Here is a 17,657-nt window from a genome sequence, read left to right on the forward strand (position 1 = left end):
CCTGGAGCTTGCTCAAACTCATATCCATTGAATCGGTGATGCCATCCAACCATCTCATCTTCTGTCATCCCCTTCTCCTGCCTTCAATCTTTCCCAGCATCAGGGTCTTTTCCAATGAGTCAGCTCTTCGTATCAGGCGGCCAAAGTATTGGTAATGAGCACAAATTAAAACTCTTTTGTGTCCAGAACAAGTGCCTCTGACAGGCCTTGTGTTTGCTGCTTCAGCTTCCGTCCAGGTGAGAAGCAGCTAGTGGCTCGTGTGTTAAGAGCCTGTGCTCAGAGCTCCCCCAGTCCCCCAGGCTGACTCACAGGACAGACGTTTGCCGACAGGACCAAAGCACAGGAACCCAGTGAGGAAGGGGTGAACACGCAGGGGTTTGGGGTTAGTCCTGTGGCGTGCTCCTGGGGCCTGCTTCCTGAATTTCCCCGTGGCTCTGGGCCCCATCCCTCCCGTCTGGGGTCACTCTGCAAATGGGTCTCCCACACTGGCTGTGATAGCGGCTGTGGCTCCCACCAGAAGGTTGGTGTCTGGGGGCCTCTCACGGCTCCCAGCCCCAGCGGCAGTGCCCCAGTGGCTTCGGGGACAAAGGTGTGCGTTACCTCACTGCACCCTGGGGCCGGGGCCTCTGCTCGCCGCTGCCGCTGCAAGTCTGCCTGAGCCTCACTGGCCTCGGCCCCAGAGGAGGTGGTCTCCGACACCTGGCTCCAGACCCTCGGCTCCGGGAGGGCCTCTGGGCTGACGGATGCAGGCTGGGATTCCTGCTGAAGAGACCCCCAGCCCATGAGCTACCCAGCCAGTGTTTCCAGGATCCTGGCTCTGCTTCACTACTCTCTTTGTGAGGCATCATTTCGCTGAAGACCCCTCCTTCAGGCATTCTAAGGCTGATGGAAGCTCCTGAGAGGACCAGGCAAAGGGCCTAAAGCTAAAGAAGCCCCTGGCCTGGCTGGCACAAATCTCCCCCTCCTCTCACTTCTCGAAGGGTGTCAGTGCGCCACGATGTCCAGCTCCCAGGTGCTGGCAGCTCCACTTAGGAGGACAGGCTTTCCCCAGGAGTTCCCATGGCAGCTCAGCTTACACACACACACACACACACACACCACACCACACATACCACACACACACACACCACACACACACACACACACCATACCACACATACCACACACACACACACCACACCACACATACCACACACACACACACCACACACCACACACCCACACCCACACACCCACCCACCACACACACACACGCGCATCTCAGGGCCAACAGGCTCAAGGGAAGCAGAGGAGCAGGAACAGCAGGGGCAGCCAGAATTCCACTCCTGTGCTGGAAGCGTCCTGGAGCTAATTCTAAGCCACGGTTCTGGCAACATCAACCCTTCCCCTCCCCCAACCGACTCTGTGGCTGTCCCGCCGCCTGTCTGAAAGGGCAGGAGCTGGCCTCTGGGACCACAGGAAGGCAGGAGTTTGTGGAATCAAGGCTGGAGCCACAGATCAAATTCCATGCAGGGGAGCAGCTGCTCTTCTCAGCCAGACCCACCCAGTGCAGGCCCCAAGGAGGTGGCCAGCGTGGGCCCAGTGAAACCGAGAGACCTAGTCCTCACTGTCTGACCAAGGACCTTGGGAGAAGCCACCTGAGCCAGGCTCAGGCCGTGAGGACACTGAGGGAGCCAGGGAGGGGGTGGGGTGCACTGTCCCTTTTGTTCAGACTCCAGTCCTAAGTGTTAAAAATAACAGGTTGGGAGATAAGATAGTGCTGTCTCTGACACCTGCCATCTTAGGGATGCTTATTTTTAAACCTCAGAATGAGCCCTGGGCCTGGGGGGAGGGGGAGGGGCAGTGGTGAGGTCAGGAGGCCACTCTCCCCCACTCACCAAGACATTCTGCCTTGTTAGTCTTGGAGGGGATAAGGTCAGGGTTGGGTCTGGGAGCCAGGCTTCCTGGCTCTGTCCTAGACCTGTGAGGAACTCCTAGCAAGTCTGTCTCTCTTGCTGTGCCTTGGTTTCTCTCTCTGAACAACTGGCTGCCCGTGTCCATCCAGGGGATGAATGATAGTCCCTTGAAGATGCCCTCCTGGGCTGGGCTGGGGAGAGAAGGTTGCCAGCTGATCTCAGCATGCCTCCACGAGGCTGGTTCTGGGGGGGGGTGGCCTGTGTTCCCCCTCCAGGCCAGTCCCTACTGGGGCAACTGTTCCGAGTGAAGCTGGGTCCCCTGGGCAGGAGGTGGTGCTCACGCACATGAGGGGCAGGGTTTGGGGGCTCACCTGCTTGCTGGACCCTTCCTCTGTGCTCAGGCTGTTCTCCTCATCCTCCTCGGGGTCATCCATGTCTGACTCGGCCACGGCAATGGGCACACACACAGGCTCAGCATCCCCAGGTGCGCCCTGACCTGGCCGCTGGCCTTCCTCAAACCGCGTCTCCTTGCGGGCTGGGGGAGCCTTCTCACTCTCTGGTGGGGGCGGGGGGCTGGAGGTGGCGATACAGCCTGGCAGCTGGCCCTGGGAGGCGAACGCCGCGGGCTTCTGAGGCGGCCGCTGCAGGAGCCCACAGCAGAAGTCCCAGGTGGTCCGCTTGATGAAGCGCAGGCCCCGCTGGATGCGGGCCAGGGCCAGCTGGAGGTTGTTCATCTCCCCATCCTCGTCGGGGGCTGTGAGGTTGTCCGCACTGAAGGAGCTGAGCAGTAAAGCCAGGAAGAGGTTCAGGACCTGTGGAGACAATGCCAAGCCCTGGGCGCTCAGGATGGAAAACCCTTGAGGAGGGCCAGAAGCAAAGAGTGCAAGGCTTGGACCCTAGGGCCTCATTCTAAGCTCTCACTCCCTTCAATATAAAGAGTTTGGCTCTGAAAGGAAAGGTGAGTTCTCATCCTGAGGTAGCAGATACACAGGCCCTGGACTGAGCAGCTGCAGCTGGTCTCCTGCTGATGCTTCGAGATGGGAGACCAGTGGAGCACTGGGTCCTGATTGGGTGTGTTTTCATGGGTTTCCCAGCCCAACACATGTGCCGAGAAGGCCCTCAATCTAAGGGAAGGACAAAAGGAGTGAGAATAGGCCAGCTAGAATCCATCTTGGCTGAGAGATGCATGTCCATACTAGGAACAGATATGGAGATGACTGGCTAGAAAAAAATACAACAATGGAAAACTGCCCGATTTAAGCAGCCTAAGCTGCTCCCTCCTAACTTGTCTGTCTGCTCTTCCACACATACTTTGCTTCTAATAAACGCTTTTATCTTTTTCACAGTCGTGGTCTCTTTGCTGAATCCTTTCTTCAAAGAAGAACCGAGGTCCTTCTTCCAGCTTTTCACCACCAGAATCAACCCCTCCTCCCAAGGGTTCAGATACAGGCTGAACTGAGGGTGTGCAGACCCAGGATTCTTGGGTGTTGGTGCACATTCAGTGGGAGAACTGTGGATTCCTCTGATGTCAAAGTCTGCAGATACTGTCACGCTGTCTTGGGAATAATGGGGGGCCATGCAGTCATGGTGAGGGCTTCCCTAGCGGCTCAGCAGTAAAGAACCCGCCTGCAGTACAGGAGACAGGGGTTCGATCTACAGGTTGGGAAAATCCCCTAGAGGAGGGCATTGCAACCCACTCCAGTACTCTTGTCTGGAAAATCCCATGGACAGAGGAGCCTGGCGGGCTACAGTCCATGGGGTCACAAAGAGTCAGACCTGACTGAAGCAACTTAGCATGTACACATGCAGTCATGGTGAGCACAGCACTGCTCCCTGGGAAGAGGGATCCAAGCTGGGATTACCAGGGAAAAGACAGACTCCCAGCCAGAAGCAGCCCAGAGCATCCATTCATCCGCCCACCCATCCATCGCTCATCTGCTCTTGGGGACCTCCTGGGAAGGGGCCTGTGCATCTGTTGGTATCTGATGTACCTCTAAGTTCCCTACTGAAGCTAGTTCCCCACTCAAACATTTGGGGGCTCCTGCCGTGCAGCACACTCCAGCGGTGTCCCCAGATCTTACTATGCTCCCCAGGTGAAGGACATGGGATACTGAGCACAGAAGAGGGCGATGGCAGGAGAAGAGGCCAGGTGGCAGCTCTCGGGACTGACTGCAGGGTCGAGCCACTGAGAGGGGGTTGTTGCGTCCAGGTGGGGAAGGGTGCTCGGGTGGGTGCTGTGTAACACTAGACAGCTGGGATGGAGTGGAGAGACCTGGGGCTGGGGCCAGGGGCCAGCCTTAGCTCTAGTGCTCGTATGCTGCAGGGAGGCAGGGGAGGGGCTGAGGCCTCAGAGGTGCCAGAAGACACAGACTTACTATTATGGGTTTGAGACCCCTACGGGGTGGGGGGGGGGTTGCAAAATCCTCCTGTCTTTGGATGGTTCTTGACTACTGCTTGTTGCTAAACCACCCTGCAAGTCTGAAGCTTTAGTTTTGGTTAAAAAGGCGAACTTCTGTTGAGTGACAAGGGACTGGGCTTGGGTCTTGGGGAGGGTAACTGAAGATGGCAGCGGGTTTGTTCCACACAGGGGGCAGTCTGGCTCCCGGGCACCACCAGGCCGATGGGCTAGAGAAGCAACCTCCCCCACCTTGGGCTTGTTCTTCCCCCACAGCCACTCCCAGAAGGAGTCCAGTCGGATGGGGGCCTCTACAGCAGGGTGGTGTGAAGGTGGACACCCAATCTGAATCCTTCCTGCCCTGGCTTCTTACAAGCCCCTGAGACACGTCTGTCAGCAAGCTGGGAAGAATTCTGATGAAGGCAGTGGGCAAGACTGGCGTGCCAGGCCTCAGAAACCTGCCTTTGGTTTCAAAATTAACACTCATTCATGTGGACAGTATGGAAAGGTTAAGAAGTGGGCTCTCCTGTCCTATATCCACAGAGAGATGATCGCTTGTGACACCTGGCAGCCTTTTTTTTTATGTCGTCACTGGAGGGGTGAGGCATGTGATGGGATTCAGAGCTGCTGTCTACACTGACCCCTGGCCAGGCCCCTGGCCTCTGTCCACACTGGCCTGGGCCTGACCTGCCTCTCTTCCTGGTAGCCCACCCTGGATACTCCCACCACAGCCATCGCTCACGCCTGGCTGAACATCTGATCACCAGGCATCTAGGGCCAGGCTGGGGGTGGGGCAGGAGGTGCCTGGGCAGCCTCCTCTGTCCACAGAGTGTGCCAGGGCCTTCCTTGCCGCCGGCTTCGCAAGTTGGGCGGCTTCCGGTGCTTTCCCCGTCAATCACACGCTGCTGCCCTGGCCCCCGCCTGATCATCACTTCCCATTTCAATGGCAATCTTGCTTCCACCCACGCCCGGCAGCGGCCCAATTCCTGAGGCGGCCAGGGAGGGGGCTGTGTGGGCTGCGTTTGCTTCCCTCCTCCAGCAGCCTCTAATCTTCTCATCCCCAGGCAGATCCGCTTGGAAATCGCAGGCTGTGTGTGCGTGAGAGCAGCTCAGCCTGGCCCTGGGCTGAGAGCTCTGTGCACTCACATCCTCCTCGGAACACACAAGAGTCTGCTGGGCTGGGGGCTGAGTGAGGGGAACCCCGAGTGGCGGCGGTGTGTTTGAAGGGATGGGAGGGGGTTGCGGGGCCAGCCAAAGAAAGAGCTGGACTCCATGGGCACTGAGCACTCTGCTTCCTCTCTGGGCTCCATCCATGGAGCCCAAGGGAGATGGACCTCAATTCAGACTGAGCCCACCCTGGCCTGCTTAAGGCACGTGGGAGGAGAAAGCAGGCAGGTCTGAGAAGTGCTTTGGAATCTGCAGCCCGTGGTACTCACATCACCCAAAACCTCTTTGTGAGTGGCTGTGGAGCCTGCACTGCCCACACCGGGGGCAGCGGGAGCCAGACCCTGCAGCTGTGACGGTGGAACGTGTGTGGTCCCCCTGTACACCCAGGAAGAAGGCTGCATGTCCACAGTAGACACTGACTTCTCTCTGAACCACTGACCCCTCTCAGCCTTGCTTCTTCCAAAGCCTCCATCTCTGGCATTTAGATTTTGATCTCTCTCAACTCCAGAAATTTCCCACGTTGTAAAGACACAAGGCAAAATGCACTCGCCCTGGGACAGACAGGTGACCAAGAGGGCAAAGACCTGGGCTCCTTCTGACAGAACAGCAGGGCCTCTCACCACAGCTACCCAGGGTGACATACAAGGCTCCCTCAGGCCCCACACACGTTCCACCTGCCTGCACCTGTGCTTTGCTTAACCTGCTTCTTCCCTCTCTAGCAGCACTTGTCTATCAGGTCAGCAACAAGTCCCCTCTACCAGAAAGGCCTCCTGGATTTCCCTAGCTGAAAGGGATCGGTATCCATGGTCTCCGCCTTAATGGCTCTGATCATTCTGACCAGCTTCATTCAGGCCTGTTTGAACTCGCCACCTGCTCACTCTCTCAAGGTGGGGAGCAAAGTCAGGGCCACACTCACCTCTGTACACCCAACAGCATCTGGCACAATATTTAGCATGCACTAGGGGCTCAGCAAATGTTTGTTAAGCTGAATTGAATCAGGTGATAAATCAGACAGTGAATAGCTAATAAAGTAATGAGTAGCTGAGCAAATAATTAATTAATGGATATAAACTGAATACATAAAGAACAAATAGGTAACTAGATGGGTAAATGAATGAATGAGCAAATAAAGAGTGACGTGGATGAATGGATAGCTTAATGAGTGATAACTGGCTGGATAAATGAGTAGATGGGTGGGACTGACGAATGAATAGATGACGGATAGATGGATGCAGAGATGGATGAATGAGCGGAGGGATAGATGAGTGACTGGAAAGATGCGTGATGGGCGAATGAATGGATGGATTTGTGGGTGAGTGACCGGATGTGTAGATAGATGGACAAATGGATGGATGAACAGGTGCATGTGTGTGTGACTGAATGGGGACTGATAGGTGGATAGTTGATGGATAGATGAATGGATGGGTAAGTGAATGAGTAGATGGGGTTGATGGGTGGGTGGATGGCTGGGTGAGGGGGTGGATAAATGGATAGGCAGACTGGTAACTTAATAGATTGATAGAGACAGAGATAGACAGATGGGTTACTGATGAGTGGATAGATAGCTGGATAGGCAGAGTAGATGGATCAGTAGAGAGGTGAAAAGAATGAACGGGTAACAGATAGATACGTGAATGGGTGGGTAAATGGGTGAATGAATGAATATTGCTGTTGTTGTTTAGTTGCTAAGTCATGTCTGACTCTTTTGTGACCACATGGACTATAGCCCACCAGGCTCTCTGTCCATGGGATTTCTCAGGCAAGAATACTGGAGTGGGTTGCCATTTCCTTCTCCAGGGATCGATTGTGTGTCTCCTGCCTTGGCAGGCAGATTCTTTACCATTGAGCCACCAGGGAAGCCCATGAATGAATGAATAGGTGGAAGGATGGGTAAACGAGTAGACGGGTGGATGAGACTGATGGGTGGATGGGTGCATGGATGAGACTGATGGGTGGATGGGTGGGTGGATGAGATGGGTGGATTGGGTGGATGGGTACATGGATGAGACTGATGGGTGGATGGGTGCATGGATGAGACTGATGGGTGGATGGGTGGATGAGACTGATGGGTGTATGGGTGTATGGATGAGACTGAAGGGTGGATGGGTGGGTGGATGAGATTGATGGGTGGATGGGTGGATGGGTGGATGGGTGCATGGATGAGACTGATGGGTGGATGGGTGGATGAGACTGATGGGTGGATGGGTGCATGGATGAGACTGAAGGGTGGATGGGTGGGTGGATGAGATTGATGGGTGGATGGGTGGATGGGTGGGTGGATGAGACTGATGGTGGATAGGTGGGTGGATGCATGGATGTGACTGAAGGGTGGATGGGTGGGTGGATGAGATTGATGGGTAGATTGGGTGGATGGGTGCATGGATGAGACTGATGGGTGGATGGGTGGATGAGACTGATGGGTGGATGGGTGCATGGATGAGACTGAAGGGTGGATGGGTGGATGGATGAGATTGATGGGTGGATGGGTGATTTGATGTATGACTGACAGAGGGAGTGGATGGATGGAAGGAAGGGTAAGCGAATGGACAGATGGGTGATTGGGTGGGTGGGTAGCTAGGTAGATGAATGGACGGGTAGGTGAGTGAGTATGAGAGAGGCCTCTGGCCAACTTACCACGAGGTTACCAATGACCATAACAAGCAGGAAGACCAGCAGGCATAGTGACTGCCCAGAGACCTCCATGCAGTCCCACATGGTCTCGATCCACTCTCCGCAGAGGATGCGGAAGATGATGAGGAAGGCATGGAAGAAATCCATCATGTGCCAGCGGGGCAGGAGGCCTGAGTCACTGATGCGGTGCCTCAGCTCTGAGTAGTTCTTGCCAAAGAGCTGCATGCCCACCACAGCGAAGATGAACACAATGATGGCCAGCACCAGCGTCAGGTTGCCCAGCGCGCCCACTGAGTTCCCGATGATCTTGATGAGCGTGTTCAGGGTGGGCCAGGATTTGGCCAGCTTGAAGACCCGAAGCTAGGGAGGGAGGGGTCCTTGTGAGGGCCTCTGGCTCTCACCGCCCATGGACATCCTCACGCCCCTAGCTCCTGCCTGAAAACCCAGGGCTCCCTTGGAGGTCATCAACACCTGTTTCTCCCCTTTCTCCAAGAGCACACACTACTGTTTCTCTCCAGAGCCTGAGGGTAGTTTCACTGGGCTCTGATCTGGGAGTCAGGCCAACAGCTCCAGACTCCTCTCCCCAAACACCCCTTCTATTTGTCCCCACACCAGCCTCCTACTCACCTTGGTCTCACTTCTAGGAACCACCCAGTAGATTCCCCCATCATGGAATGTCCCTTTTCCAGACCTTTCCTCATCAGGGGTCCTTCCAGGCAGGCTCAAACCATCCCTGACTCGCCCAGTCAACTCCATCCTTCCCTCCTCTCAGTCATCATAGAGAAAGGTAGCCAGTGCTTAGCATTTATTGAGCACCTATTGGGCCTTATGCTTGGATCAGCTAATTAGGAACTCCAAATAACTACACGAGGCTGGCATTTTTATTATCTTATTTGACAGATGAAGAAGCCAACTTTAGAGGTGGAGTAACTTGTCTAAATCCCTTGGATCTTGGCAGTGCAGTTGGGATTAGAATCCATAGCCTGGGCTTTCTTTTTTGCCCCAACCATTCTGCTTTCCCAGCCCAAGTTGAAGCCACCTCCTCCAGAAAGCCTTCCCTGACCTACTTCCGGCCCCATGCCTAGACATCTGAGACAGTGTGAGCTCAGAGCATGGTCCACAGACTCATGTCTTTGATACTATCTGAGACCTGCTGAATCTACATTGGAACGTTAGCAAGACTGCCAGGCAGTCTGTGTGCGCAGTAAAGTTTCAAAAATGCAGATTCTAAAACCAGCAGGTGGAGCCCCAGGTGAGCTATCAGGAGACTTGGTTCCACCTGTTACCTGCCATGTGGCTTTGGGAAACTGGTTTACCTCTTTCGGTCTTAGCCTCCTCATGTGTAGAATGGGAATGCAGTAACACTAGCTCCTCTCCTGGGATACTGTGAGGACTAAAGGGGGCATGGTGAACCGTAAAGGGCTTTGCAAATCATCAGGATGGATACCACCCCAAATGCCCCTCTGGAGGGAGGGATAGCTCCCTTGCCCACCTCTGTGTCCCCCAAATTGCCCATACTAGCCTATGCTGTACCTAGTGAGCAGCTTCTGGGTGAAGGTATGAAAGATCAGAGCAGGGGGCACTGAGTGATGGCCTCAGAGAGGGCATGCCTCGGTGGCCCCAGGGTCCCGCCCACCCACCCCTGCCAGGCCCAGCCGGGTACCAGGCGGAAGGAGCGAAGCACCGACAGGTTGCCCATGCGGGACAGGCCCAGCTCCATGAGGCTGAGGATGACGATGATGCTGTCGAAGATGTTCCAGCCCTGCTGGAAGTAGTAGTAGGGGTCCAGGGCAATGATCTTGAAGGTCATCTCTGCTGTGAAGATCCCTGTGAAGACCTGGGAAGGAGTGGGAATGAGGAGTTCCAACATTCAGGCTGGAAAGAGCCTCTGGCAGCAGGGTCTCCCTACCTCCTGACTCTTGCTCCAGGAGGGTCCCCCTCCAGGGCTGCCAGCTCTGACTGTGCCCAGAATCCCAGTGGTGCTTGCTTGGCCCTGGCCCACCTCCTTGGGGACACCTCCAACCCGATGCCTCCAGCCAACTCTGCTGTTTCCCAGACATGACCCACCAGCCTGGGCCTCAAAAACAACTGAGCTCATTGCAGGCTCTAAAGACTGATGATTCTGGGAGGCACCTGGGATCAGGGGAGGCTGGGGTGGACCTCGACACCACCCACCTCCAGACTTGTTCAAGCCCATGTTGCTGCGGGAAATTTTCCGTTTCACACACACCAAATTCACACATTTCCACAAACACTCATGCTTCCATGGCTCAGCACCTTCGACCATGCTGTTCCCACTTCCTCCCTGTCCGTGTGATGACTTTTCTCACTGTAACAACAATCAGCCACCATTTCTTGAGGCTTGACTATGTGCCTAGAGCTGGGCTAGAATGCTTAGAACAAGTCGTTTCTTTTAACCTGCCTAACAACCAGGTAAGAAAAGTAGCCTTAAGCCCATTTTACAGGTAAAGAAATTGAGGCACTGAGAGGTTAAGTAACGTGCTTGGAGTCAAGTAGCTCATAAATTTGAGAACCAGCAGAAGAACATTATGGCAATGTTTTTAATAGGGACAAAAGAATGCCCATCACAAGGAAGTGGTTAAACTATTTATGGCTCATCTGTACAGTAGAATATCCCACAACTATTTTTCTTACAGGAAAAAAAACAAAAACGATGCTGTAGGAGAAGGAAATGGCAAGCCACTCCAGTGTTCTTGCCTGGAGAATCCCAGGGACGGCGGAGCGTGGTAGGCTGCCCTCTATGGGGTCGCACAGAGTCGGACACGACTGAAGTGACTTAGCAGCAGCAGCAGATGATGTTTAGTTAGTATGAAAGGACATTCACAAGGTGTTAAGTTTCAAAAGTCAGTTTATAATGTGTACAGTATGATCCCATTATAGACATAAGCCAAGGTTAGAGAGTTTTGCTGTTGTTCAGTCACCCAGTCGTGTCTGACTCTTTGCGACCCCGTTGACTGCAGCACGCCAGGCTTCCCTGTCCTTCACCATCTCCCAGAGTTTGCTCAAACTCATGTCCATTGAATCAGTGATGCCATCCCACCATCTCATTCTCTGTCATCTGCTTCTCTTCCTGCTTTCAATCTTTTCCAGCATCAGGGTCTTTTCCAGTGAGTCGGCTCTTCATATCAGGTGGCCAAAGTATTGGAGCTTCTGCTTCAGCATCAGTTCTTCTAGTGAATATTCAGGGTTGATTTCCTTTAGAGTTGACTGGTTTGATCTCCTTGCTGTCCAAGGGACTCTCAAGAGTCTTCTTCAGCGCCACAGTTTGAAGGCATCAGTTCTTCAGCGCTTAGTCTTTTTTATTGTCCAGCTCTCACATCCTTACATGACTATTGGAAAAACCATAGCTTTAACTAGACAGACCTTTGTAGGCAAAATCTTCCCACCTCCTGGGAAGCCACTATTAGCACTCAGGGCTCTGTGAACCATCTGCTGGGAGTCAGGGGAGGTGGGTGCCCACACTCATAGCCTGTCTGCCAGATCCCAGTGAGCTTATAAAACACGAAGAGCTGTTTGTATCTGAAGCCCCTGTTGGGGCCTGGAGATCTCAGCAGTCATAATAAATGAGGCCAAAGAGAACAATAACCACCCTCTCACCCACTTGACATCCTTGAACTCTGACTCTTATAAACAGCCTATGGAGTTATTATTCTCCCCACTTTACATATAAGGACACTCAAGGCTCATAGAGATGGAGAAACTGGCCCAAGATTCCCCCACGGCAGACCCTGCTCTGGAACCCAGGTCTGGCTGCTGTTCTCTGCACATCTTAAACTATCCAGCTGTGCTCTCGTGTCCTTGCCATGCCAGCGATGATCCTTGGTCCAATTCATTTCTTATTATAAAGTTCTGGAAACGGAATTGCACAGTCAACAAACATTCTCAGAGATTCTGACACATAGGCGCTAAATGATCCTCAGAGATAGGTTTTAACCAATTCCATGAACCACATGGGAAAACTGTTTTCCTCATAAAGATGCTACTTCCTGTCCCACTCACCTCTCCAGTCCAACAGGACAAAGGCCATTTTTTATTGTTGTTTTGTTGGATATTTCTTCAATTTTTTAAATTTCTCCTTTTGTAAAGTTGCCTCTTCATATCCTTTACTTATTTTCCTGTTAGAGTGTTTGCCTTTTCTGGGTGTTGTTCATAAATAAATGTACTTTATGCCTTGCAATAAATGCACGGTATACATTGTGATTTTCTTATAATATTGGTGCAAATATAGAAAAACAGACTAGAGCTACAGAATTAAGAACTGAGAAATAGGAAATGCATGTTTGGAGACTTGATAAATAACAGAGATGGCATTTTAAATCAGTAAGAAAAGGACAGACTATTCAGTAAACTATGCTGAGAAGAATGGTCACCTCTATGGAGGAAAATGAGTTTAGATTCCTATCTCACAGTACTTTCATTAATTAGTTGCAGGGAAATGGATTCAATACCCAGATACAATAAAAATTTAAACTTTCTAGAATAAAAATGGGGGGAAATGTTTAAAATTTGGAGGTTAGGAAGGCTTTCCCTAACAACACAGAAAGTTTGTACCACGAAAGAAAAGATTGCTAAATTTACATACATTAAAATTTATATCTGTATAATAAATGATATGGTAAACAAAGTGAAATCATTACCACAGACTGGAAATTGAAGTTATGAAAAGTGTTTAACTGGAAAGACATGGGATCCAGAATATATATTGAATGCTTACACATCCATAAGGAGAAGGGGGACAACTCAGTGGCAAAAACACAACCACAAGGATGTGGACTGGATGGAGGAAATGACAGAAGAGGAAATTCCGATGGTTATAAACAAATAAAACACAGAAGAATGCAAATTAAATCAACATTGAGTTACTATTTCTCACCCATAAGAGAATCAAAAATAAACTTCTGTGTGTTGGCAACGATATGAAACAGTGGGAACTCACACTCTGTAAAAGCGTGGATTTGGTACAACCCTTTCAGGGAACGGTTGTGCAGTATCTGGTAAGTCACAGCTATGCATACCCTAAGCTGTAGCAATGTCAGATATGTATATTCTTAAGAAAGTCTCACAGGTCTGTGCAAGGAGGCGTGTCCAAGGAAGCTCTCTTTGCTGTATCCTTAGTCACGGGAAAGCCTTCCCCGGTGGTTCAGATGGTAAAGCTAAGGAGCTGGGGAGGCTACAGTCCATGGGGTCACAAAGAGTCAGACACGACTGAGTGACTCCACTTCACTTCTAGAGGAACATAGCCAAATACCTAACTGAGTCTTGCAGGTACCTATTTGGGCTTCCCTGGTGGCTCAGATGGTAACGTGTCTGCCTGCAACCCGGGAGACCCGGGTTCAACCCCTGAGTCGGGAAGATCCCCTGGAGAAGGAAATGGCACCCCACTCCACAGGACTACACTGACTGCAAGGTAACCGCTATCATGCATGTTTCCACAGTTTCGACATCTAGTATTTTTGCCTGGTTTTAAGGTTTATATAAAGGGGCCAGGCCATATGTGTTCCTTTTTTGCCAGTTCTTTTATTCTTCACATCACGTTTATGAGATTTATCCATATTGAAAGATATATATGCATTCCTTCTAGCTGGGCATAGTGTTTCACCGCATGAAAATACCACAACATATTTTATACATGGGAGAGTAAGCTCCGGCTTCCCCAGGAGCTCAGTGATAAAGAATCCGCCTGCAATGTGGGAGACACGGGTTCAATACCTGGGTTGGGAAGATCCCCTGGAGGAGGGCACGGCAACCCACTCCAGTATTCTTGCCTGGAGAATCCCCATGGACAGAGGAGCCTGGCAGGCTACAGTCCATAGGGTTGCAGAAGAGTTGGACACGACTGAAGCAACTTAGCATGCACACACGCAGGGTAAGCTCCTCACCTAATTCCTTAATTTGTCTTGACAGACTTTACTTTTCCATATGAATTATAGGATTGCTTTGTCAAATCTCATGGGTAAAAAGTATGTTAGGATTTTTATCAGAATTACACCAAGCATCTAGGTGTAATTTGATCAGAACCGATATTTCTACAATATTCAGACTTTCATCCATGAAAATGGCATATTGCTGCACAACTGGTTTTCAATGGTTTTATAATTTTTCACATCAAATTTATAATCTTCTGCTATGTTTATTCCTATATTCCTCAGTTTTTATTGCTATCATGTTAACTTATAAATTCCTCTCTCCAAATGATCACTCATGGTGGCTTGGAGCAGAATTAATTTTAATATATTGAGCCTATACCTACCAGCATTGCTGAACTCTCTTACTAGTTCTAATATTCTTTCTGTAGATTTTCTTGGATTATTTCTCTAGACAACAACATAATCTAGAAAATCACATTGGATCTGTTTTCCCCTTCCTTCTTTCTTCTTTTTCTTCTCTTACTACACTGATAAGGACGCCAGTATGGCTTGGACTGGAAGCAGGGAGACGGAAACAAAGCTTGAGCTGCGGCACAGCTGTGTAAGCTACTGGCGAAGAGCATGGGCCCTAGAAACAAAAGGCTTGGACTTTAATCTTGGGTCTTTCACTTCCTGGTCTTGTGACCACTCTGCCTCTGCTACCTTATCAGTAAAATGTTGTTTCTGTTTAATCACTGAGTCGTGTCTGATTCTTTTGCGACCCCATGGATTGTATCCTGCCAGGCCTCTCTGTCCATGGGATTTTCCAGGCAAGAATACTGGAGTGGTTGCCATTTTCTTCTCCAGAGGATCTTCCCGACCCAGGGATTGAACTCATGTCTCCTGCATTGGCAGGCGGGTTCTTTACCACTGAGCCACTTGGGAAGCCCCATCAGTAAAATAGGGGTAATAATAATAGCTTTTCCCTTACTGGTTGTTATAAAAAATTAGGTGTTCAACAAGTGTTAACTGTGCTTATTAGAATCTCTTTGTGTGTTAATTTTTTAAACAGGTTCCAGGAACAGTCAGGTATAAATTCGAACTCCATATCTGTATAAAGCCAAATTCATAGTCACAAGCTTCCAAGGGTTACTTTTTTTCAGCCCCTCTCTCCAGCCCTGACTGAGACTCACAACCTTCCTTCTTTCTCATTTCCCAGGGCCGGCGTGTGAATTTGCTTTAGTTCACCACTGTATTGAATGTAGGGTCATATTCTTATGGGCTACTCAGTTCCAAACCCTACTTGCACTGTCCCAAACACAAGTCTTGTCTCTGCATGATCACTGAAATCCAAGCCCCCAAAATTACTCGATCAGCACCTGTCCCACCCCCTAAAGCAACTACAGAATGATTTCCCATGTTTACTGCTATGTTTTTAAGTTCCTCTTTGTTTTTGTCACTTGGAGATTTTTGTTTCCTTCTCATGAACTTTGCTATGCATGTCAAAGAATATTTGCTATATTTTTAATTGTTTTGTAGCTGGAGACATCTCAGGTTTTCTTGTCCACAGTATTGCTAAAAACAGATGGTTCATTTGCCTTTTACCTCTGTTTATATAATGGGCTAGTTAAATCTATCAATTTTCTCCCCTTTATGGAATTTGTCTTTAGCGACATGCTTAGAAAGGCTTTTTTCACACCAAGATTATTTACCCATGCTTATTTTTGTCGTTTTGTTTCTTCACATTGTATATTTAAACCATCTAGAATATATTAACTGCAAGACAGTTAAAATCTTACATACTAACAATAAAGCTATCCAAACAGGAAAGAATAGCTGTAATCCGACGACATGACCTATTACTAATAATCTAACCACAAGTTTAACATAGTCACAGTCCAGTCACAACTTAGTGGCCCAGGAAAGCCACCTGTGCTCTTCATCACCTTGACTATGGCTCATTCCAACCCAGTGGTCACATTCCATTAAAACTGCATTCAGCTGAGACCCTACATCACCACCACTTGGAGACCACCCAACACAAGGCAGGCACAATAGTGCAGCGAGACTCCTACCGACTGAGAGCTAGCTTTTCCTTCTGTTTGTACACAGAAGAAGGAAAGAAAAGTAGAACCACAGCAAAACAGACTCACATTTGTGAAAAAATGTGAACAGACCCTGTAGAGAATTGCCTAGAGCTCTGGACATGGAAAGTAATAAGGGAAAATGATCCTCACACTCCACAGCGTAGGGGACCTGCCCGCCCGTGGGGGCCACTGCGGAGCTGGGACTGAGACAGAATGGGCTGGGTCTGCAAGAGGAGAGAGCTCGGACTGAATGAGCCCTCTGCCCACTCAACCTCAGCAACGACCCCAGGAGCTCCTTCCAGAAGCCAGTGGGCTCTCTGCAGCTCTGCCCTGGGATCTGCTGCAGAAGGGCCAACCCTGTGTTTACCTGGACAGAGCCAGCAGGACCCTGTCCCCTAGGGTCAGGAGACAAGAGCCACACGCCCAGCCCTGCCACCAGCATCTCACCTCTCTGGCCTGTTTTCCATGTTTAGGGTGAAGAGCTAGGACTTGATTTGGTGTCAAGAAAAAAAAAATCAGAATAAGAACTGACACGTTCTGACATCCAAGGATAGTCTCTTCAATAACAACAACAAAAATAATAACCACAGCTATCATTTATTTTGAGTGCTCATTGTTTATCAAACTCTGAGCCAGGCACATCACACACATTATCTCATTCCATCCTCATTAGCTTCCTGAGTTTGATATTGTCATTCTAATTTTACATTTATTACATTCAACAAATACTTACTGTACCAATTACTGAGACTAAGTAATTTGCTTGAGGTCATATAGTAAGACTGAGTCAGAATTCAAACCTGCCTCTGCCTGATTTAGTCACTCACTCCATTCATCCAGTCATCCATCCATCCATCTCTGTATCCTTCCCTTCCTCCTTTCTCTCCATCCTAACATCCATCCATCCTTTCCCTAAGAGAACTGCCTCTGTTTGGCATATTCTCCTCCTCCATTACTGCCACGCTCCATGTCCCCACACATTTCAGGCTCACACATTTCAACTCACTTTTGTTTCCTAGCCTTTGGGCATCTTTATCCCTAACCTCTCTCTCCCAACTGCATTGCCCATCCTTGAAAGCTGATCCTGAGGCTCCTACCAGAACGTCTTCCATAAAAAGGCCTATCTTCAGAAGACACTTTTGTGCTCTGAGCCCCTCCTCCCCCACCCACGAAGGCTGTGCCAGCTGGCCAAGAGCCCTTCACACCACGGTGCCCATTTGAGAGTTAGCTGCCAGCGGTGCTTACCAGGTTTCCGACCTGCAGCATCTCCTCAAACTCGGCTGTCATGTTGTAGTGCTCCAGCGCCATGAAGAGCGTGTTAAGCACGATGCACATGGTGATGGTGAGGTCAGCAAATGGGTCCATGACCATGAACTTCACTGTCTGCTTAATGGACATCCACAGCGGGCTGCACTCCCAGATCAGGTAGCGCTGGGCGAGGCGGACCCAGCAAGGCGGACACCTGCGCTGAGACTCCTCCAGCTCTGGGGGCGGGGGCGGGGGAGCCAGTGGGCTGGCCTGTCTCTGTTGACTGCGTCACGTAACTTTCCAGAAGAGCTGTATGACGCACCCAGCAGACGACAGGGCTGCTACATGGCAGGGGGACGGAAAGCGG

General features: G+C 50.5%; 1 protein-coding gene across 5 annotated transcripts in view; it reads right to left on the reverse strand.

The window, feature by feature from the left end:
• The window catches only part of SCN5A (sodium voltage-gated channel alpha subunit 5), a 105,194-nt gene that overhangs the window by 34,691 nt on the left and 52,846 nt on the right, over positions 1-17,657 (reverse strand). For 3 of the 5 annotated variants that reach the window (XM_069561494.1, XM_069561493.1, XM_069561495.1), the window contains exons 14-18: positions 17,288-17,526; positions 9,752-9,925; positions 8,092-8,448; positions 2,267-2,707; positions 601-762 (exon numbers count right to left, since the gene is read on the reverse strand). In XM_069561494.1, the coding sequence (XP_069417595.1) occupies positions 601-762; positions 2,267-2,707; positions 8,092-8,448; positions 9,752-9,925; positions 17,288-17,526 (1,373 nt within the window). The remainder of the gene's footprint in view (positions 1-600; positions 763-2,266; positions 2,708-8,091; positions 8,449-9,751; positions 9,926-17,287; positions 17,527-17,657) is intronic. The other 2 variants (XM_069561497.1, XM_069561496.1) reach the window with 1 other exon arrangement.

Source organism: Ovis canadensis, chromosome 19, assembly GCF_042477335.2.
Source record: "Ovis canadensis isolate MfBH-ARS-UI-01 breed Bighorn chromosome 19, ARS-UI_OviCan_v2, whole genome shotgun sequence".
Classification (NCBI taxonomy): domain Eukaryota; kingdom Metazoa; phylum Chordata; class Mammalia; order Artiodactyla; family Bovidae; genus Ovis; species Ovis canadensis.